The following is a 22,837-nucleotide window of genomic DNA, read 5'->3' as shown; positions in this document are numbered from 1 at the left end:
CCCGCCGCGGAGCTGGGGAGGGACGCGGGGGAGCGGCGACGAGCACGGCTGCGGCCACCACGGGGGTGATGGGGGGATGCGAAGTGCAGGAAGGACCGACGGACCGAGGGGCGAGGGCGGCGGGGGGCAGCGCCGGCGCCGGGGCGCGGCGGCGGCAGGTCCATCCCCCCGCCCGCTCCCCAAGCCCGGCTCGGCTCTTACCTCCGCGGCAGCCGAGCAGCAGCAGCCCCAGCAGGCAGGCGGGCAGCGCGGAGCCCGGCGGAGCCATGGCATCCCGGGCGGGCGGGCTCGCCTCCCTGCGCCCCACGGGGAGGGAGCAGCCCGCGCCGGAGGGAGGGAAGGAGGGAGGCGAGGCGAGAACCACCCCCCCAGCTGAGGGGAGGGCGGAGATGCGGGGGGAGGAAGGGAAAGAAAAAAAAAAGCCAAAAAGCGGATTTCAGCGCTGCTCCCCTCCGCGCGAGCACGCCGCCGCGCCGGGCGGGCGGGGGGGCGGCGCTGAGGGAGCGGGGCCGGCGGCGGGCGGGGGCAGGCGGGCAGCGCCTTGCGCCATCTTGCGCATCCGCCAGGCCGCCGGCAGCGCCGGCCGGGGGGAGAGGCGGTCCCCGTGAGGGGCTGGTCAGCGACCGGCATCCGCGGGGACTGTGGCGGGACCCTCACCGGGGCTCCCTTCACTGGAGCCCTGTCACCAGAGCTCTCTCAGGAGTCTCCCATCACGGGTCTCCCTTCACAGGGCTCCGCTCACCGGTGCCTGCTTACGGGGCTCCCCTGACCAGAGCCGCCTCACGGGGCTCCCCTCACCAGGGCAGCCTCAGGGGTCTCCCCTCACCGGAGCCCTCTCACCAGAGCCCCCTCACCGGTTCCACTTCACGGGGCTCCCATCACAGGGCTCCCCTGACCAGAGTCCCCTCACGGGGCTCCCCTCAACAGAGCCCTCTCACCAGACCCCCCTCGGGTGTCTCCCATCACAGGTCTCCCCTCACCAGTTCCAGTTCACGGGGCTCCCTTCTCAGGGCTCCCCCTCACTGCGGCTTCCCTCACTGGAGCTCTCCCACCAGAGCCACCTCCTTGGTCTCCCATCACGGGTGTCTCCTCACTGGTTCCACTTTACGGGGCTCCCCTCACCAGCGCCCGCTCACGGCTTTCCCCTGACCAAAGCCTCCTCACGATTCTCCCCTCCCTGATGCCCCCTCATGGCTTCCCTCAGGCCCGGCCCCACAGGGTGCTGTGGACCCCCAGGGCAGGAAAGCCCCTGCAGGGGTCCAGCCTAGACTGCCCGGCCGTGCAGTGCCCAGGAGATGGCAGCCAGCGCCAGGCCTTCCTTCCTGAGCTTGTGGTAATGATACGGGGAGAAGTTTCCTTGCTCTGTGCCCGAGGGCCTCTCTCCCACCTGTCACTGCTCAAAGGGACCAGGTCTTGGCAATGGTGTCCGGGTCTGCCGCAGTGGGCAAGGGCAGGGTCCCATCCCTGAGCCCCTGCAGCTGTGCCCTGGGCCATGGACCTGCCTCTTGTCTGCACTTAATCGCAAAAATCTGGCATTAAAACAAGGAAAAATGCTGATGAAACAGCACAACTTCCAACTGATTCCACCAAGCATTTCATTTTGGGGCTTTGTCTTGAAGAACAGAACTCCCCGCTGAGGTGGTTGGCAGTGCCTAGAGGTGACTGGTGTCCCCAGGAAGCAGGGCAGTGGGATCACAGAGCGATGGCCATGAGGGGATCCCACCTCTGGGAAGTCCCAGAAGACAGGAGCAAAGACCTCGGCTTGTCCCAATGCTCTTTATTTTAAATCCCATTGTAAGCTGACTTACCCAGGGCAGTCACACAGATGTTGGACCAACCAGCTCACCCTCAAAGTAGCCCTTATATCTGATCCTGCCCGGTCCCTTGGCCTGTGTTCTCCACAAACACAGCTCCTTATCATCATCAGCAGCAGTGAAACTCATCTCTTCAATGACAGCTCAAAGTCTTTTGTTGTGTTTGTTTGGGGGAAAAAACAACTAAAAAATTGATTTTTTCAGAAAAAGACCCAAAGCTTGACGGACTGGGTTACTGAACCCTGTAACAGTGCCCAGAAACCTGATGAAAAACCCTTTGTAAAGACAAGCTCCCCTGGATGGTGCACCCTGAGCGCATCGGAGTCGGCGAACGAGGAAAGAAGACGTCACTACATCTGCTCCACATTAAAGCTTCCCTCATTTCGCGGAGGGCTGAGCTGGACGAGGCTGCTCTCAGCCAGGGAAGAATTTGCTCTGGCTCCGCCAGCCTCTCAGTAACATCTGAATTTCGGCGCTGTCCCTGACCTTTTGGCACCAGCCCTGCTCCTGTTCCCCAGCCGCCTCCCTGGCTCCTGCCATGGGGCCCCGCCAGCGTTTCTGTAACGCTCACAGCCGTCACGGGCTTGTGGCAACTCCCGGGATGCCGCCAGCACCGAGGATGGCTTGTGGGAATTAATTATTCCAAGGGAAACGAAGCGCAGTGTGTTTTACAGGGCTCATTTTCCCCAGAAAGCACAGACTTTGGGTGCTTTTGCTCCCGTTCCCAGGCAATGGCCAGAGTGGCAGTAGCAAGAGCCTGGGGACGTAGCTGTTCAGGACATCACCGAGTTCAGCCCCACATCTTGCAGGTGACACTGGTGACATTGCTGGTGTCACCTTCAAAAATCACAAGTGCGGGTGGTCCTACCAAACATTGGGACTCATGAAAAGCCATGAGATTTTTAAAGAAAAAAAAGGCAGGTTTTGGGCTCTTAGAGCCACCTGAGAAAAACTCGTGTTTTTCTGTGCTCCTCTGAAACCACGAAGGTTTAAAAAAAGTTGCTTTGTAGTGGAGGGAGGAATTTGCTTATCACACTGTGAGCAGAAATTGGAGCCTTTTGGAAAGCAGCGGGGTTACAGGAGCGGCAGTGCCCAGCCCGAGCTGAGGCTCCAAACCCTTTCCCCGCAGAGTGCTCCTGGGCTCCAACCCTCCATCCTCCCTTCCGCAGAGGGGCAGGGGGTCCGCCTGTCCTCCCTCTCCGCAAGATGATCCTCCACGAGCACCGGCCTCGGAGGGTGTCACTCACTCCTCACCCTTTGCACAGTGAATTTCCACCAGCTCCAATGGTGCTCCTGATTTACACCAATTAACTGCAAACTGAGGTCCCCAAGACACCATTAGCAGTTTCAGCAGATGAAGTGGGAGATTAACTTGTCTGAATTCACTCCATTTATTATTCTATGTGTAATCGTGGTTTCCCTGTCTGCTAACAGCCTGGGAGCTTTTCACTTCCGTACATACACACGGGGGTTTTAGCATCTGTTTCATGGCCAGTGAGCAACAGGGAGGGGAGCCAAAATCGTGGTACCCATCTCGAGGCACTTGAGAGCCACCCAGCAGTGGTGGGACAGCCTCAGGACGTGCTCCTGGAAGCTGCTTTCCCCAGCAGAAACCCTTTTCCTTCCTATTTTGGCTGTATAAGGACACAGGTGTTGTGGTGGCAGGGGCCAGCACTTGTCACCACAGCAAGGGTGATGAAACCCACGATTGTACCTGCCATGCAAGTCACAGATGTCTGACGGTACTGGTGTAACCGCTGCTCCGGTGCTTTGCTGGAGGGGAGGAGGTTGGAGTCGTCCCCCCTGCGATGCAGTTTGCACCACTGGTGTCCACTGAGCACCCGTGGAGCGTCCCTGGCCGCCTCGCTGCATCACGCCTCGTTGTTTCCCAGAGGGTTGAGCTGGGCAATGTCCTGCACCGGGCACTTGTACCTTACTGAGTTACCCAAGACCACACGAGACCCAAATCCACTGTAGTAATATTGGCAGCTGCATCACAGCATAGCGAACTGGGGCGATAAAGGCTGGGAAGAGAAAGAAACGCGAACAAACACCTCGCTTTTATCTTCACTTCTCCATGGTCCCAGCTCCCCTAGAACTGCTGCGTCCATCCCTCTGCTCTGCTCACCCACGCGCTGCCCTGTTTGCAGCAACCCCACTCTGTCCCCTCTCGGCAGCCTCCCACCACCATCTCATGCTGCGAACTGAGAGCTGGAAGTGGGATTTGCAGTCACCCATGACCCTCCCCCAGGTCCCTCCTTGCTCATTTGTGGGGTTACCTGTCGTTAGGAGAAAGACTCATCCGAGTTACGCAGTTCCCTTTAACCACCATCAGAAAACACTATGCTAAGTGCAGATTTATTACCTCTGTAACGCAGATAAAGTGAGATTTTATGGCTCTGGAGTCCTGGCAGCATAAAGCAATAATGGAAACTATCTACTCAAGTAGGGAATGCATCCTAGGAAGAAAGGGAGATGCATGGGAGGTTAATAGTGTGTCCTCGGGCACTGCCAGATATCCTCTCGCCGATCTCGCTGGACACGAGCCACCGAGTGTTCAGCCCTGCATGCCACCCGAGAGAAGCCTCACCATTCATTTGCTAGATGCTTCTGCTTGGTTTTGACATCAAAAGTTCCCCCAGTAAGATAAAGCATGAAATTGGACACATTTTTTATTAATTTCTTTTCTTATAGGAATCCGTTCAAAACTGGGAAATAAGCAAGCATCAAGAAATGCCTAATGAACCCAAGCCCACACCTGAGATCCCTGAAGAGATGTCGAAGGAACCAGGCACCCACCACCATCCCACATTCCCAGCCTCCATGGTTATGAGCTCAGGTGCTGAACTGGCACGAGGGTGAATCCCAGCTCCTGCTCCCGCCCTGCTTCCCACCAGTGACGTACAACCTTGCTGCGGAAGGTGCTCCAGCTGCAGGGTCTTGTCCAGGCCCATCAGAGGGGAGTCGCTCAGGTAAGCACGAGGCTGGATTTGAGCTGCTGGGAAACGCACACCCAGGTTGCCCCGCAGCAGGAGGCACAGCTCCAGCCGGGCTGCCACTGCCGGCAGGGACACCCTGCAGGTCCGGCTCTAGCAAACCCAGGCCGGCAGAGAGCTCTCCGGCCACCCTCGCTGCGTTTGGAGGGGCAGGGTACGGCCCAGCACCTACCAGCGAATTTCCCAGCATCCAGCCACTCCCAGCACAGCTGCAGGACCAGCCTTCCACGACAACTTTCTCTCGGAGTAAGAACTGTAACAGACTGAATCATGAGACAAATTCTACTCTTTTTTTAAAATATTTTATTAATAACCCATTAGTTAAGGAATATAAGGACAATGTCTTCTTACACTTTAACACTAAAGAGTATTTGTGGAGTAAGAACAGTCTCTGAAGAAAGAAATTTATAATTAAGTACAGCATGGAACCAAACACAGACACAATCTTCAAACGAGATCAAGTTCTGGTTACACATCCTTATGCACTGTGTAGAAAATTAAACAAAATTTAATTTTAAAATACAAGCAAGGGAATACAATAACAGAACTAGATGGTAGATTTCTGCTGGACTAAACACCTCTTTTCTAACAAAAGTATTGATTAGAAAAGACACGATGATCCCTTCAAAACATCTATTTCTAATGAGATCAAAAACATATATAGCACTCTATTAAAACGGTTGCTTTCTTACACAGCTTATTTCATGGGCTGACCTCAGGATTGTTAGCTAGTAATGTAAAAAAAATAAAAAAATCTCAAAACCTAGATTATAAATTAACTCATTTGAGCTATTTAAACCAGAACTGTGCTGTCTGTTAAGTAAGAAATCAAATCAACAAAAAGTTGAAAGAGATTTTCATCCGAGTCACGTGTTTCATGTAACAAGGAATTAAAAGAAATAAAAGGATGAGAACTGTGACTCTCGCAGCAGCATGGGGAATATACAGTTGTGTAGCCGAACGGTAACATTAGTACTACAAAATTATGCCAGTGAGACAAACCTGACATTTTAACAATGTAAAACAATATACACCAGCAAAAAGTTGAACAGCAATAATCTTTAGTGTTACCAAAAGGAAGAAAAGGGAGAAAGGAGCCCGATGTGTAGGAACATTAAGTATGATGGGTAATTAAAGGTACCGATAGTTTGTGTGTCTGTGAGAAACCTGCAAGAAAGCTTATTTCATGATAAAAAAATATATGCACTGGTTGTTTCAGCTTTACACATAAAATGTGTGTTATCTGTCTTCTTCCAATCATTTCTAGCTGAGACTAGAAAGGTCCCACGTGTGTTGAGGACAGGAGGGACCTGGGGTACAGCCGAGTCAGCCAAGGACAGCCAGCCCCCTGCCTGGACGCGCCTCCTTTGTACAGGGAACAGCTTGGCTGCTGCCGGTCGGTGGAGACCTCTTGGCTCCGAGGGAACTGCCTGGATTGCTCTAGCTGAGGTCTGGCATACCACTCCACGGCCACCGCAGTACTTGGACATCCAAATGCTGCCCGTTTCACATGCTGGTACAATTCGGTGGGGTGTAACGAGATCAGAGTAAGCCTCAGCGTTGAGGAGACAAAGTATTTTTGTGATGCGTAAGTAGAATTGTTTGCACTCCGTTGCATCTCCCCCAAAGCTCTTGGAGCACATAACTACTTTGGTGATTTAGTGATTGGCCCAAGGTGATCCAGGGTTGGTGACCCAACCATGCCACATTGTGCCTGCTTGTGTTGGCTTCAGTGACAGGCAGGGACAGCTTTTAGGCAGATCAGCAATGCTCACCCCATAGCTATGCGACTGCTAAAGTCAGTACGGACAAAGCAGTGCGTGCATATAACAAAAGAGCGCCCCAGAAACTGTGGCACGCTCCTAAATCAGCCACTGGACTAAGCTCCATCCCCACAGGCCCCTGGATGGAAAGCTCAGGGATAGTACATGACCTGCCCCAGGTTGTGTCACAACAGGCAGCCAGGAGGAGAACTCCAGTGCCCCAGTTGTGTCTGCTGCCGGTCAAACTCCTCCTGGCATGGCCTCCAGCAGCCGAGATGCCCAGTGAAAGCGGTCCTTTGGCATACTGTCATGCTGGCAGGTGGTTTAGGAGCTGAAAGGAAGTCACCGGGGGTTCCTCTGGAGTGAGGTTTTTGGAGAAGTGTCCCTCTCCCCTTCTGCACAACAGCAGCGGGAATGTGGCTTGTACAGGATCTGTTCTGTCACTGAGGAAGGGCAAGGACTCTTCCATGAAACTAACTACAAACTGAGGTCCAGCTGCAGAAATCTCCCCCCCCCTCAGCTGGTGCCCGACACCCCACAGCTGGAGGGTTTATACCTCTGCAATTGCATCCGCTCCCATATAACTGTGAATTGCCCTTATTGCCTGCAATAACACTTCACTGCCTTATCTGTAACCATGCTAAGTCACTAGTTTCAAAGTCTTGTAGCAGTGAGTTCTGGAGGTTAATTATGCACTTCCTCTGCCCAGTTATGATTTCTTGTTGTTCTAGCTCCTCGCTCTGGCAGTGCACGCTCACTAACTCCTGCCTAGCCTGCTCACTGGCACCGATTTCCAGTCTCTGTGCCACGGCCTTCAGAGTCACAGCACTTCAGAGCATGGAATGGTAACCTGCAAGCCCGGAACAGGCACTCTGACAACCTGGCACTCTGCAAGCCCGGAACAGGGCAGAGACAGGCTAAAGACAAGGCAGAAAAAAATTCACCCCACACCAGCAGGCCAGGCTGAGAGACATGTCAGCAGTAAGCAGTGTCAGCAAGCAAGAGTCACCGGATGATCTTCAAACGTTATCTGTAATAAACCCAGACTGACTGGTACAAGAGTGAATATTTGATTTTAATTTTTAAGCTCTGGTGGTGCTCTGGTCTTTAAAAAAAAAACAAACCCAAAGCAATTTGGCCAGGACTGGAAGTGACTGGAAAATTTCACTTGTTCATCCAAAGCCTTCAGCAAGTCCACTGCTTAGAGAAAGCCGAGAGCTGCTCTCTGGAAATCAAAATCATGTGAGATGTCTCCACTTGGGCACAAAAAAACGAAATAGATGTCCCCAAGATCAGAAGTTACTTTTGCAATTTTTGGTTCTTTTTTCTCTTCGCTAGTATGAGCTTCTTAAGGAAGGATGGATCAACATCCCTCCAGCTGAGGCAGCCTCCTTTGGCCAGCTCCTGCAAAACACAGTCCTACGGAGAAACACAACCCAATTCTCCAGCTGTAGGGAAGGTGTCCTACAGCAATACTTAGAAATAAAGCAAGAGAGACATCAGATCTGCAGCACTATGCATTAGAAAAGAGTCAACAACCAGTGCAAACATATTCTTTAGAAAAAGGCAGTATAAGAATAAGTTAAAACCTATAATGGACTATAACAAAAGAGTAGATCCACTGCTATTTTTTTCTCTAACAGACATGAGGTAGTTGTGTTGTTAGGGAGGAAAAAAATAAAGAGAGAGAGAAGTAGTAAAAATGCTACTCTATACCACACACTACTCCACTTTATAAAATTAAATAATATAAAGATGTTCCAAGGAAATAAAAATACATGTTGTACATTAAAAGGACAGATGTGTACCTAAAATATTAGGTACAAGAACCTACGTAAAACAAAGTCCAGGTTGGTGAAATGACCCAGACACTGAAGAAGGTTCTATATAGTACAAGTTGTTAGAGGCACTCGTAGAGTGTGTAATAAAAGGCCACTACATCAGCCTGCTAGTAATAGTTACTGCGGTAGCGTACAAAGAGAGCCTTATAATCCTTTTAACCACGGGAGGGCAGAAAAGGTTGGTGGTTACAGCTCACTGAATTTTTTTGGGTTGGCTTCCACCCCTTTGTGGGACTCCTGTGACAAAATTCATCCCAACGCTGCAGGCAGTAGGTAGTGCCAAGGCGCTCCCCGGTGAAGAGAGAGTTGAGAAGAATCGCTCGGTGTACCCTGCCTCTTCCCAGCATTAAAAGACGTCTTGCCAGTCACCTCGAGGACTACAGCGAAGTGACAGCCCCAGTCTAACGCAGAAGGCTCTGTTCCAGCCGTGGTTTCACGTCAGACTTTGGCAGATGGCTCAATCCTGCTCCCACAAAAAACAAGTTACTCACCAGCTTCAGCGGGAAGAAGATGGGCCCTTACCAATCTACCTGTTGACTTCTTGAAGGCAATATGTACAGCTGACGGGTCCAAATCCTGTTCTGGTGAGATGCTGCACCTTCTTAGCTCCTGCTGGGCTCAGTGAGTTGAGGGCATGCAGTACCTCACAGGGACAGGCCCTTACTAGTGCTTCTAGCTCTCCCATGATCAAAATCAGATTAGTTCACTCTTTAATGATTGTGGACACATGCCATGTTCTCAGATGCTGAGGATGAACTGGTTAAACAAGAGTTACTACAGAGGGTGGCCTCCTCCTGGGCCGGGGAAAGCGATTGGCACTTGCCTGGCTGCACATCCCCCCTGGCTTCCTGGATGGAGTCCGAATCTCCGCTCTCCACTGAATCCAGACTTTCCCCGTGCCTGTGGAAGCCATTGGTGAGCCCACGGATGCAAATGGCCTCTGTTTTGTTAGTCTTTCTGTCGGTACACAACAGCTCGTTCTGGGTCTGAACCTCAGAATCGCCCGTGCAGCCCACCAACACTTGGGTAGCGTCCTGCTGGGTGCTGGGAGAGCCGGGAAGAGCCAGCTCTCCGGAGGGGAGCTCTTCAGGCTCCTGGTCCTCAGTTTCTGTCTCTTCACTCTCCAGAGTGTGCAGCTGGGAGTCGTAGTCTCTGTCAGAGGCTGAAAAATCAGAATGGACGATGACCTCTGCTTCCACTTGGTGGAGGCTGGCTGGTGGATGGCTTTTCTTTGCTTCATTCTGTTATCAAACGGGGGGGGGGGAATTAAAAAAAAAAAGAAAAAAAAATTAAAGTGAATGAAATTCAGATAATTGAGGCTGTGACCCAACCAAGCACTGAAATGTATTCCTTTTCAATCCCACAGAGTGCAATGATGGGATGTACGTGTGCTCTATTGAGCATTATCTTGACACGCTTCTCAGAGCTGAAGCCTTAAGAAGCATCTCAGATCACCTCAGGATCATTGTTCCTATTTTACATTTGGGAAAGCAAGTCCCAAGGGAGTGAAGTGATTTGGCGGCGGTTTCTTGGCAGGCTGGAGGAACCATTCCTCCAAGCCTCTGCCAAAGACCACAACTTTCAACACCCACCAACCCCCCAGTCTGTTTCCATGCTAAGCACAAGATTTCTGGAGGGCGAGTGGTCAGCGGTCTAGAAAACTGGCTTCTGAGACAGCTCATGATACAGAGCCACAGTACATACCAGGGCTCCCTTCGCCTTCCTGCTTTAATTTTGGCTACGTCTTACAAAATGTTTGTTCATTAGAGCCCTGGTCACAGCTTGCAAAAGCTGGTGTAAATTCAAGCACTTTAATTCAAAAAGAAACCAACTGATTCTCCTCTGCAGTGCTTAAGTGCAGTTCGGGGTACAGGTCTCCACAAGCCTGGCTAACAAGCAGGTCATTCTGCTAGATTATCATTCAATAATTTAACAGGCAAATTACTTTGGGAGCTCACAAAAAGCTCTCTAGGCAATCAGTGCTCAGATTCTGGGCTGAGTGTGATTTAGTAGCAAGATGACAATTCAAAGTATGGAAGCCAGATATCCCACGTGTAATTTGCACTTTCTGTTGAAGACAACTTTGTGCATCATTTACATATTTTAACACTTTTCTCCTTTTGTTGACAAACTCTGATGGGTAAGCTGTGCTGTAAACAGTGCCCTGTAATTGGATTGTAAAACATTGTCTTAACTCTATCCACAACGTTAATTACATCCTGTGTATAATTGATTTTCACACTACTATCTGGAAAGGAAATATAGGTAGGTTATGCAGAAGTATTTGCTGGGGGGGGAAGGGGGGGGGTGAACTTTTTAAAACAATAACCAAAGAAATCTTCTGGTAGAGAGTGAATCTGAGCAGATGTCAGCTTGCTTTGCTGAGACTGTGACACAGAGACGATCCTTGTACAAACTCTCCCAAACACGGGAGTGCGTATTTATTCCAATGAAGCAATATCAGAAACAGGATTTCCTCCCAATCTGTGCACCCCCATAAAGAAGACAAGTGCAGTGGAAATTGCTCTACCCTATCAGGAGAAGAAGCTTAAATCAACCCTTGATCTTTGACTCCTTTTACAGGCGAAAATGCAATACCTCCTTCAGGCGAGCACACTGTAGACCTTAATGACTGTGCTGAGCATTGCAGCTCCTAACTCAGTCAGCAGGCTGCTTGCTGCAAAGAGCCGAAGCAGACTCCTGGTGCCTGGTTCCGGGTCCTCAGGAACCGGGACTGCCACAACCCCGACAACAACCGAACTATCTGAGCCCACTTGACCACCACTAAAAGAACAAGCCCATGGCACAGGCCCTCAAGGGCTGGCTGGAGTCAAGACAGACAATCAGGGGAGAGTTGAGGCTTTAGGCAATGCTTGGCAAAAACAAAACAGCTTTTAGTAAAATCCCATCAGTCTCGCTGGCATACACTCCTGTATCCAGGAAAAAAAATAAAGCCCATGATCAGCCAACTAAAGCTAGCTCGGAGAAGAAAACATTTTCTCCTGTGCTGGAAGAAAGGAGAAAGGGAGATGGGGAGCATAAATGGAAAAAAACACATAAGAATACACAAGTCAATAAATGACTGAAGACACCCACCATCACGGCATCGTAAACCAGAGCTTGTAACAAAAGCTTCTGTCCGGCGCTGGAAGGGAGCTTCAGTGATCCGTTCACAGCAGAGAGAGGCTCTTTTGTGATAGCGTCCCCGTATCTGGCTATGCTGTTTGTCCAGGGCTGGTTAGCTGATTTATTCCATGAAGACTGCAGAAGAAAATTGGGAGGAGAAAAGATCCAATTATCACAGATAAGAGATTCTTATCCTCATACACCTGAAACAAGAAGCAGCTTGAAAAAGGGAGTTTCGAGTTGGGGAAAATACTATGGTGTTAGAAGATGTAAGTTAAATGCGGAGCTCACTTCTGATGGCATCGAAATAAAGATGCTCGCTGCAACGGACTGGCACAGTCACCCCATTACAACAGGCTTTATTGCTCTGTTACACGGTCTGGTGCAGAGCAAGTGGATAAAAGCTGCCAGATGGTTCACAACCGAAGTGGGCTTTCCACTGATTCTCAAAGTCTTAGGCCAACAGGTACATCATGACACAAGCCATCACTTAAAGGTCCACTGAAATCAACTCCCCGCAAAGCTGCAAACAACCCAGAGCAGCACGAGCCTACTGAAAAATAATGCAAAGCTGAAAGGAGCTGGGATGGTGGGAATCTAGAGCAGAATGATTACAGTATTTGCTTTGGCATAAGCAATGCTCTGCGGTGTGGAGAAGGACCCTCACCTATTTCCGCTGGCACGTGTGCTCCGCTAAGAGCTGAAGACAACGTGAAACTGCTCGCTCTGCAGAGCAGACAGATTTCCTGCTCTAAACTAGGGCTTGGGTAAACACTCTGCCATTCCCCACCAACACAGAGGCACAAAACTGGGGGCCTTATTTTTTTTAATTTTTTCTTTTTTTGCAACAGACCACCAAGCAATTCTTAGCTCAGCTTTAAGTCCCCTGGGCAACCAGTGTTACCTTGTTTGTAGATCTAATTAAATTATATGGGCTGAACGCAATTTGTTCTGGGTTCTCTCAGCTTCCCCTTGCAATAAACTGTTGAATGCACACCTCTGTGTATGGGAAATGTGTGCCTTTAAGAGCTGAAGTTATTTAACAGCTCAGACTATTAGTTCACAGGCAGAAAAGTATTTTCTTTCCAGGTTTTGATTTTATTGGGCTGTCCTGCGTATACCTGAGCTCAGCCTTGCTACTGACTTGCACACACACATATATACACACACCCATGTGCGCTCAGATTTAAGGAATACGTGAGCCAGTTATCCCTGGGATCACTCCACAGATGCTACACATTGCCTGGACAGAAATGAGAGGATGACGCAATGCTGAAGTGAAGAGAAAATCCTGACCTGCCACCACTGTGGTTGTGCACACAGAATACCGGTGGTGTGAGCATGACGGCTGTGCAGGGTGACGATATACGGCACATCTACTCAAACCCACTAACCACCTATTGCTCACTGTCAGGCAGGAGAAACACAGGTTTCTGCGCTGCACATGTGGACGCTACTTACACAGGCCAGATCTACTCCAACAACAGCCAACGTAGCACGAGTCCAGCCGAGATGGCAAGGAGATTTCTGACATCAGCCTGACCTTGCGTGAGTCATTTGACCTCCTTGTGCCTCGGTCCATCTGGCTGGAAATTAGGTAGAAATACATGACCAGATGTTGTATGTGAGCCAGGCATTCCTAAGTCAGCTATTTAGCAAGAAGCAAATGCTACCTCATGCTGTCGGTGCTGGCAGAAGGCACATTAAAGCGCTCATGTATGCGCTCAAGAGCTGCCTGAGCCTTTCCCGAGCACTCTGTCCACCCTGACTTCAGTGCCAAAGGGGCTCAGCACCTGGCGGGAGGCAGAGCATGGTTACATCCCAGTGTGAACGCCGAGCCGTAGGAGCTTTGCTGCTGCCGCAGGATCAAACCTTGAGACAACAAGTAGTAAAGGGCCTCATTTATATGACAGCACCCTGCAGAACAGCGATGTCCAAACCCAGCGCTGTGGATATCAAGCATTCGCTAATTTAGAAGTGGATGCTGGAGGCAGCACCTTTGCCATTCCTCTCTCTGCAATCCTCAACAATATACTCTGAGCCAAGAGCATTCCCTAATTGCTCCCTTTCTAAGTGGACAATCATTAAACTACACTTTAATAGCAAGAAACCAACCAAGCGATCACACACAGCTCACAATAAGGAATATCACTACATGCGAGTACTCGAGGAACGTGTTCAATTTGCTTCTGCTGCCATCTGAAAGGCTTTCTGCAGCTACATCGCTGACTGATGGCTTCTGTGCCTTTTCCAAGGAACATACGTTACTGAGCAAATACTGCCTGGAAATTTCAGCGTCGAACCTACACAAATATGCACACATGCACACAAATGTGTGTCCTGTTATAGATGCTTACATGCATATTTGCCATCAGAATGATCTGAGCATCATACGCATACACACACAGCAAACTTGAAAACCTTCTTGCAGGCATCTTGTGAATACCAAAAAATGTGGAAAGAAACAGGCAGCTCTACTGCAATCCCCAAAGGACCATCTGTTAGCGGAAATGTCAATCTGCCATGTTTACATAGGTTTTGATGACTCTGGGAACAGCCTGTTCAGCTCTGGCTGAAATTGGCTGCAACGAAGAACAAACTTGTTTTGTACCAGTTTGCAACTTTCAACAAACAGAAAAAACCATGAGCCATACAACATGGCCTATATCCCACATGTTGTTCAGGCACATTATGTTTGAGAGGGGAAAAAAAAAAAATAAAATAAATCCCTCTTGGGGCTTAGTCTCCAAGGTTGGGCAGCGGCAATTAACTCTAGGTCTGTTTTCATCACAGACCTGAAGAAGGTCTCGTGTGCCTGATAGCTTCTCTGCTTTTTTAAGCAGTATCTTTTGCTCTAATAAATGATACTGTTCCTTTCTACTCGAGGTGGGCTAGTGAATGGCTGAAGGAAGACAAGGACATGTTCTTTTGGTTTTTACAATAGAGGAACGAGGGCAAGGAGTGTCAGTCTAATACTAATTTAGAGAGGGGAAAAATCCCTTTGTCAATTCACTGCAAACACAAGAATGAAAACTAATAAAAACATCTTCCAGCAAAAGGTGTTTCCATTACAGCTAAATCCTTATCAAAGCAAACAAGTCTTTTCATTTTAGCCTTTTTATAGAAACTCCGACTAGTAAAAATGTGCCTAGATCATGTTACCTTCTCAGTGACAAGTAGTGATTTCATGCGAATAAATGAGCTGAGAATGAACGTGTAGGAAATGTTGATCTTGAAACCTTCCCTGTTTTATGAGGATGGTTATTTAAATTAGCTTGAAATCCTGTGCGGAACAAGACTGGGGACGTTTCAGATGTGCCTAGCTTTTAAGGGTGTCACTTCAGAGAGAAAGGAGTCACTGCTGAACAGCACCACAGCCGCCGGGAGTGGGAAAGCTCCATGCCACGCCAACATCCAGGCATCCCTGCCCACCGCGGTGCCTCTAAACAAGATGGAACACAACACAGACCTCTCCCCCACCAGAAAAAGGAGAATCTCTGCTAGCTGTCCACGGGAGCGCAGCTCTCATCTAAAACTTTTCAGAAAACATTGGGACTTTTTTTTTTTCCATTCAGAAAAATTTCAACACGAAAATGACAAACAACCCGGGTAGATCCAAGTTCCCTGATGCGTTACAGCTTTTGCCTGCTGTGTCATGGGGATGCTTCACAGGAATCGCAGTCCTAGTGGGGAGGAGGCCCACAGGGAAGAACAGGGGTAGCAAGCAAGGAAGGATCCAGCTTGCAAGAAGCATAAAGGCAAACATTTCCAAGCCAAAATCACGGAATCATGGAATCTTCAGAGTTGGAAGGGACCTCTAGAGATCATCTAGTCCAACTCCCCTACTAAAACAGGATTGCCTAAACCACATCCCTCAGGGCTGCATCCAGGCGGGTCTTGAAAATCTCCAGAGAAGGGGACTCCACACCCTCCCTGGGCAGCCTGTTCCAGTGCTCTGTCACCCTCACTGTAAAGAAGTTTTTCCGTGTATTTGAACGGAACTTCCTATGTTCTAGCTTGTGCCCATTGCCCCTTGTCCTGTCGCTGGGAACCATTGAAAAGAGCCTGGCTCCGTCCTCCTTAAACCCACCCTTTAGATACTTGTAAACATTAATCAGGTCCCCCCTCAACCTTCTCTTCTCCAGGCTAAAGAGTCCCAGCTCTTTCAGCCTTTCCTCATAAGGGAGGTGCTCCAGTCCCGTAATCATCTTGGTTGCCCTTCGCTGGACTCGCTCCAGTAGTTCCCTGTCCCTCTTGAACTGGGGAGCCCAAAACTGGACACAGTACTCCAGTTGTGGCCTCACCAGTGCAGAGTAGAGGGGGAGAATGACCTCCCTCAACCTACTGGCCACACTCTTCCCTATGCAGCCCAGGATGCCATTGGCCTTCTTGGCGACAAGGGCACACTGCTGGCTCATGGATAATTTGCTGTCTACCAGGACCCCCAGGTCCTTCTCCTCAGAGCTGCTTCCCAGCATGTCCGCCCCTAACATATACTGGTGTTTGGCATTCTTCCTTCCCAGGCGCAGGACCCTACACTTGCTTTTTTTGAACCTCATTAGGTTCTTCTCTGCCCAGCTCTCCAGCCTGTCCAGGTCACGCTGGATGGCAGCACGGCCCTCTGGAGTGTCGGCCACCCCTCCCAGCTTGGTATCATCAGCAAACTTGCTGAGGATACACTCTGTCCCCTCATCTAGGTCATTAATGAATATATTGAACAAAATTGGTCCAAGTATTGACCCCTGAGGGACACCACTCGTTACAGGCCTCCAACTGGACTCTGTGCCGCTGATCACAACCCTCTGGGTTCTGTCACTCAGCCAGCTCTCGATCCACCTCACTGTCACCTCGTCTAGCCCATACTTCCTCAGCTTCCTAATGAGGATGTTATGGGAGACAGTGTCAAAAGCCTTGCTAAGGTCAAGGTAGATGACATCTACGGCTCTCCCCTCATCCAGCCAACCCGTTATAACATCATAGAAAGCTATGAGATTGGTCAGGCATGATTTGCCCTTGGTAAATCCATGCTGACCACTTCCAATAACTTCCTGTTCCTCTATGTGTTTGGAGACGACATCCAAAATGCTTGGGTTTGGCTTCATTCAATGAAAAGCTGAAGTCTTCCATGGAAAGCAGATGCTTTTTAACGTTCTCCCCCACCCCCTAAATTGCTTGGCCCAAAAGCAGCAGTGACAGAGATGTCTGGAGCAGAGCCATTTTATCATCCTCAGTCCATCTGTCACGGGAAGCAGAGCTGCATCACCACAGCCCGTGCATTACAGTGTCATTTATAATGTGGGCTACTGAGGGCATCAGCTTGGGGGTCACTTGAAAGGGGAATAGTAAGAGAGGAAAATCACTTGTCAGTGTATTTACAAATCCTCATGTGTGACCACTGGGAAACACACAGAAAGGAAGGAAAAGGGCCCACTAAACGGCCGAGCGTACTCCTGCCTAATGGAGCTGTCAGCTGTCCAGAGGGGCCTCATCCCGACAGCTCGGCCGCAGCAGCACCTTGCTGTCCTGCAAGCAGGGGCAGGGTGGCCAGAGGGCTCCTGCGGGCTGTCCAGCAGCACAAAGAATGTCCTGCCTTCCACGTGCACCATCCTGTACCCCCAGCATTTCTTGTAACGGCTCAAGAGGAATCACAGCCCTACATTCGAAGGAACTGGTGATCTTGACTTGAAAACATGCAAGGGGACTCAAAACCCTCGCCTGAGATTCTTTGCAGGAGTTGATTCACGTCTCAGCGTTGTTAAAGACTTCTTGCCCTCGGTCTCACCATTCTCCACACCTGCAATATGACAGTCACTCACTTCTGACTGCTTATGGCACAGGGACAGTCCCTTCTTTGTGCTTGTACATCTCCTAACACGGAACCTCCAGTCTCCACTGGAGCCTCCGGCTGCCATAAGAATAAAAACAATAAAGAATAATCCATGAAAGTAACGAGCCAGCACGTGAAGAGCCTACAAGCATGGGAGCAGCTATCACTGCCACTGCTAATGGCAAGTGCTACCCAGCCAACACAAAACAAGTTTCAGGAGCGTAACTTGAGGACGGAGAGCCTAGCAGGCAACTGGAGAAGGTCACGCAGGCCTGGAGCTGCCAGTTCCTTGGCATCACAGCTATACAAACCTGCCCAACAGCGGCAGCAGCATCCGACTAGCAGTCTGTCCCAGCCAACATCCTGAGCTTTGTGGTGACATGATATGCTGTTAAATAAAAGGGATCTTCAGACGTTTCTCACTCTCTCTCTTTACTGACTAGGACTACAAGTGATAGTACCTGACCTGGAGCACCCTGGGGAGCTTCCTCTTGCCAGGCCGGACCAGAAATTTCCTCCCACAAGGATTCTCTCTTTCCTGTGGCTCCACCACATTCCTTGCTGTGGGTTTTCACAGCCCCAGCCACACACAGCATGAGAGAAGAAAAGAGAAGGCAACAAACCAGCTAGTCGCGGTGGGTACAAAGCTCCCAGCAACACACCATTCCAGGCAGGGTCTCCGAGGGTTTCTGGCAGCCTAGCTGAAATGGCCACTGGAAGAAGCTATTTGCAGCGCACAGAACAACCCAAGGAACCTACAACGCACTCTTGTGCCTTGGCTTTTTGTCTACATGGAGGGAGATGCACACACCCCTAGCTCTGATTTACATCTGTTAAGGAGCCCAGGCACGCGTGCACCACTCCAGCCATGCTTGTGAGACCTGCCCAACTCCCTGCCCACCCAGCCAGGTAAAAATCCCATTGCCAGCCGGACACGTGGCCTCTTGGCAACTGCAGCATAAAGATGTTTTTAGCCTGAGTCTTTTCACCCTTGATTATACATGTCAGAGTAGAGGCAGGATGCAGCGGTACTCGGGGCTGGCTCAGGTGGCACTTCCAGCAGGAACTGGGCAGTGGAGGGAGCAGGGCCTCCTGCGTGGGAGCACATCTCCCTCCAGTGCCTACTCCCAGCAACAACAGCCTGTTGCTCCCGGCCACCACTTGAGCTCTCCTTCACCTGCCAGGTCATCCTCACCAGGCAGCACAGGTGACAACACTGCTCTCCGGGTGGCTGCATGCAGCTGCTCCTCGGTGATCCTTGCTTCCCTATCCACATCCATCAAAAAAACAAGCTCTTTATTCTGCTGGCAAAAATCCTCAGTGAATTTAACTCTCGGTGGCTTTTTCCCATCCAATTAGAGAGGCAGAGACACTACAGCCAAAATCGCCCTTCTCCCCGAAGCTCTGATCTCTGAGCATAACTCTGCCGCCAGACGCTGCCAGCCTCTGCTGCAGACGCTGGGTGCCCCAAACTCCCAGGCTAAGCCCCGAGCAGTCAGGCCTTGACACTGCCCTCTCCAGTCCCGGCTCTGCACACATGAAAATCTTTGTATAAACCTTTGCAGATAGGATTGCCGCTTTGGAAGCAAAATCTGGATTATGCTGCTCCCAGAAAGGCCTCCCAAGGGAGGGAACTTCCCTCCACCGCAACCTGTTCTCAGGGTAGGTCAACATCACTGAAAACATTTGTTCCTTATTTAACAGAAAGAGCTGTAGGAAATTCCTCACAGTCTTCGGCTTGGGTCCAGACAGGCAGATACATTCCACCGAAATCCATAGATGTGGCTTGGCTGCAAACTGTTGCTCCTTCAGCTGAGTGCTCATCTGCCACGGCACTTCGGGATGGCCAAGAGCACGGCTTCAGCTCACAGGACTATTAAAGCCAGCAGAAGATGTTGCACTTCCAGAAGATCATACCTACACCACCACTAGCAGCAAGGACAGGTCTCGTGGTGAGCCAGGTATCCTGAACTCACCTTCCCCCAGCGACACATGAGCGCATCATCGATGCAAACATGAAATCCCATGCGCTCACAATACATTTGTTTTACTGAACCTCCTAATTACTTTACATGCTCTCCCTGGGCTACAAAGAGAGACATAAACAGATTAACTAAATTAGGCCAATTAAAGGTTCCCTAATGGAATGAAATGTTTCAGGCAAGCTTGAGAGAGGAAATGGACAGGGAGGAGTGAAAGACAATGCAATGTCAGGCAAACCAAGCAAGGCAGGAAAAGACTACTTCAAAAAATAAGGCTCACAAATAAAACACAATTTCACCTCTTCTGTATTTTCAAGGGTACTCCAGTGAACACATCATTTATGGACAAAGCTCCTTTTACTCTAAGCAAAAGAGTATCCTGGAAAGCAGAGCATCTACTCTGAACATCACACTTTCTTACACCATCTATATGCCAGAGCAACAGGAACAGGGCACCTTTCCGCAGCAGGAAGTCTGGTAACTGCGTCTCTGGGGATGAAGGGTCACTGTCCCAGGAGGTGAAAAGGGGTGGTAGATGGCACAGGGATCCCAAACCTAGATCTGACAGCCAAGACCGAGCCAGTTGGTTTTACAGAGGGAAATGCATGGCTGCCCGGCACCAGCCTGCAGCCAGGACTAACAGCACCTCACAGAGCCAGGACAAGATCAGACCCTGGCTTTCCAGCAGCGACAGACCGAGCAAAGGCTCTTGCCTAGGGCGGGAGCCCAGCCATCACACGCATGGGTCCTTACCTTCCTCTTCCCATGGACGATGTCCTCGGGGAGGCTTGTGTGGATGAGGCTGTGCACTTCCGTCAGTTCTGCGACGTCCCCCAGGGGCACGGGTGCATCCTCCGGGAGCGGGGACATGAGGGACTCTAGCTCATGCGAATCCGAGGTGGCACGGGGAGCTGCCACCCCTTGCCTGCTCCGGTGGTAGTAAGTGTGGTTGCCAGCTGCCTGGGAATCCAGGCCTGGCAAAGCCTCCCTGAGGGAAAACAAGCAAGAGCTGACATCTCTTGTGAGCCTCACTTTCCTCTGTCCCCCAATAGCCATGAACTGCCAGAGAAAGTGACCCACTCCGGGGGGTCCTCAGCCTGTCTTTGTGGAAGCGACCCGGCCCAAGCCCCTGCCCTGCTGCTCCTGTGGAAGGGGATACTCTATCCACATCTACAGTTACAACTTCTGCTGCAGTAGCCTCTCCCCAGATGCGTCTCTTCACCACCTTCACTAACCCTAAAGCTCATACAAAGCACAGTGCTGGATGCCAAGCCCTCCCGTTGCCAGTGGATCACTTGGGCAGCAGACAACAGAGGTCCAGCAAGCGCTCTCTAACCCCTGATCGTGGGGAGCTGTGTCAGTCCTGTCATCTCTGCTTTACAGGTCAGAGATGCACCAGGACATAAAGGTTTGGTGGCCAAATTAGGACAAGACTTCAGAAGTTTCTTGTTACTAGTCCTGAGATCTGCTGCCAGCTCAAAGCTCTTCTCAACAACTAATAAGCTCTTTTCTGATCATGGTCTTTCCAAATGCTTGTGGCTGGATTGAGACCCCTGGGAGAGCCGAGGGCTTTGGGCTCAGTCCAATCCTTTCCAAACATCCTTACGGATGTCCAGCCTCAGAAGCAAAATATTGCCCACACTCACAGACACAGGTAATAATCTGGCAAATAGTATTTTTTTCCCTTTTCTTGATTTTTTTTTCTCTGTAAAAAAACCTATTAGTCTAACAATGCAAACCGAATACAAACTACTGAGAAAACAAATCAGTGAAAAGATCATACTAAATATGTTCCTTAGCTAGCTCGCACTCCCAAGACTCAATCTTTGTATTAACTGATGTCTTATACTGCATCCCAAACAGCCCAGCTGAACACGGGGAAGAAGCTCACGGTGTTTTTTTGTCTCCTTCCGCATCAGCCTCCTTTCCCTCCCGCAAAGGCGAGGTGACACCTACCTCTGCTTGCTGTTGCGGAAGCTGGCACACATGCAGAAGAGGATGCAGAGCAGCCCCAGGCAGACTCCCACGATGATTCCCGTGACAGAGTGGATATCCAGAACATCTAGCAGGGGAAGGACATATACGTTATTTCAGCTGCTAGCAGGAAGAAGGTACAAATTATCTTACGTTCAGAGAAGCACAAGCTTCACTGAAACCAATAGGCGATGCCTCTATACGCATAAAGGAAGAACATTACTTGGCCGTGAGAATTTAGAGCAGCTTAAAGCAAACTGACATCTATGCATATTCATTAATTTCACGCTACACAGGGCTAACAGAAAGCAGCAAGATGCAGGTTGCACGTGCCCTTCCACAGGAGCTGGGATGGGAAGAGAGATGAAGCTCTGTGGGATGGGTTCTGGAGCTGCCCGGGGCCTGTGGAGCTGCACATCTGAGGATTCTGGCGTGATCCTCTGCACTGGCCTACACACAGTCACATCTCTCAGCCTGCGCGGTGACATCAGGCAATTGCTTGGCAAACAGAAACGCTGCTGCTGACAAATTGTGGTCCTCAGAAACACAACTCACTTCCTGCACCAGGACAAAGGGGAAATTCATACCAGACAACTTCTCCCGGAGGGTGTGCACATCCTTAACGTTTGAATAGGGACCAGATCCCACGACCGTCTTTGCTCCCATCTTGAAGAAGTATCTGGTATCGCTTTCCAGGCCATGCACTTCAGTGCTGAAGATATTTCCTAATCAAAGGCAAGTCAAAACAGGTTTAAAATGCGCAGTTTCAAGAGTATTCAGAGGCTGAAGCAAAGCTGCAGCAAAATTCTGTTGGACCCTCAGAAATGAGGGATTTTGTGTCATGGGCTTTAAGAGGTAATTCATACACCTCTTCGGATTTAACAAACTTGCTGCTTAAAGAGCTGATGACACAGAGTGCACATGGTGTTGCTGGCATACATTCTCCTAGGAATTACTGCCTGACAGCCTTTATCTGCAGGATTTTTGCTGGATAATAATGGCTACTTCAGCCCCAGACACACATGATTTCATGTCTTTCACTAGCCGTGTCCCCGGATGCTCCTAAATGACCAGGAGCAAGGCCTAGCACACACTCTAAGAAAGCTGGCAGCATAAGCTCTTGAATGTTTATGTGCTCAAAGTGAGGCAAAAATCAGGGCAGCAGGACTGAATGACCAGGGCTCCATAGGCAAGGAAGGCGGCAGGAGGAGGAGGATCCGGTGGGGTATTACAGTACCTCGAGGAGGCTCACCTTCTCGCGTCAGCAAGGTCCACATGTCATCAGGCTGCGTGTTGTTGGCGTTGTACAGGATGAGGTACTCCACAATGATGCCGTTGGGCTCAGCAGGGGGGCACCAGTGCACCTGGACAGCATAGGGGTTGAGCGGGTGCAGCCGCAGGTCAGATGGAGGAGTTGAGGGACCTGGAAAAGACATGTAAAAGACCCAGCATGAACAACAGAAATAAGAAGAGCAGCATTGAAGATGAAGGGCAGAGCTTGGAGGTGATCTGAG

General features: G+C 50.2%; 2 protein-coding genes across 5 annotated transcripts in view; both read right to left on the bottom strand.

The window, feature by feature from the left end:
• Positions 1 to 268, bottom strand: part of IGDCC3 (immunoglobulin superfamily DCC subclass member 3) — a 106,476-nt gene extending 106,208 nt beyond the window's left edge. Inside the window, exon 1 of the mRNA XM_054214629.1 lies at positions 202 to 268. Within this exon, the coding sequence (XP_054070604.1) occupies positions 202 to 268 (67 nt within the window). The remainder of the gene's footprint in view (positions 1 to 201) is intronic.
• A 4,833-nt stretch (positions 269 to 5,101) lies between these two features.
• Positions 5,102 to 22,837, bottom strand: part of IGDCC4 (immunoglobulin superfamily DCC subclass member 4) — a 101,060-nt gene continuing 83,324 nt past the window's right edge. For all 4 annotated transcript variants that reach the window (XM_054214370.1, XM_054214368.1, XM_054214369.1 and 1 more), the window contains 6 exons: positions 22,576 to 22,746; positions 21,911 to 22,048; positions 21,306 to 21,411; positions 20,103 to 20,337; positions 11,511 to 11,675; positions 5,102 to 9,655 (listed from right to left, as the gene is read on the bottom strand). In XM_054214370.1, coding sequence (XP_054070345.1) covers positions 9,125 to 9,655; positions 11,511 to 11,675; positions 20,103 to 20,337; positions 21,306 to 21,411; positions 21,911 to 22,048; positions 22,576 to 22,746 — 1,346 coding nt within the window. In that variant the 3' untranslated portion in view covers positions 5,102 to 9,124. The remainder of the gene's footprint in view (positions 9,656 to 11,510; positions 11,676 to 20,102; positions 20,338 to 21,305; positions 21,412 to 21,910; positions 22,049 to 22,575; positions 22,747 to 22,837) is intronic.

The sequence above is a fragment of the Rissa tridactyla genome, chromosome 9 (genome assembly GCF_028500815.1).
Source record: "Rissa tridactyla isolate bRisTri1 chromosome 9, bRisTri1.patW.cur.20221130, whole genome shotgun sequence".
NCBI lineage: Eukaryota > Metazoa > Chordata > Aves > Charadriiformes > Laridae > Rissa > Rissa tridactyla.
This window is presented reverse-complemented; position numbering and strand designations above follow the sequence as displayed.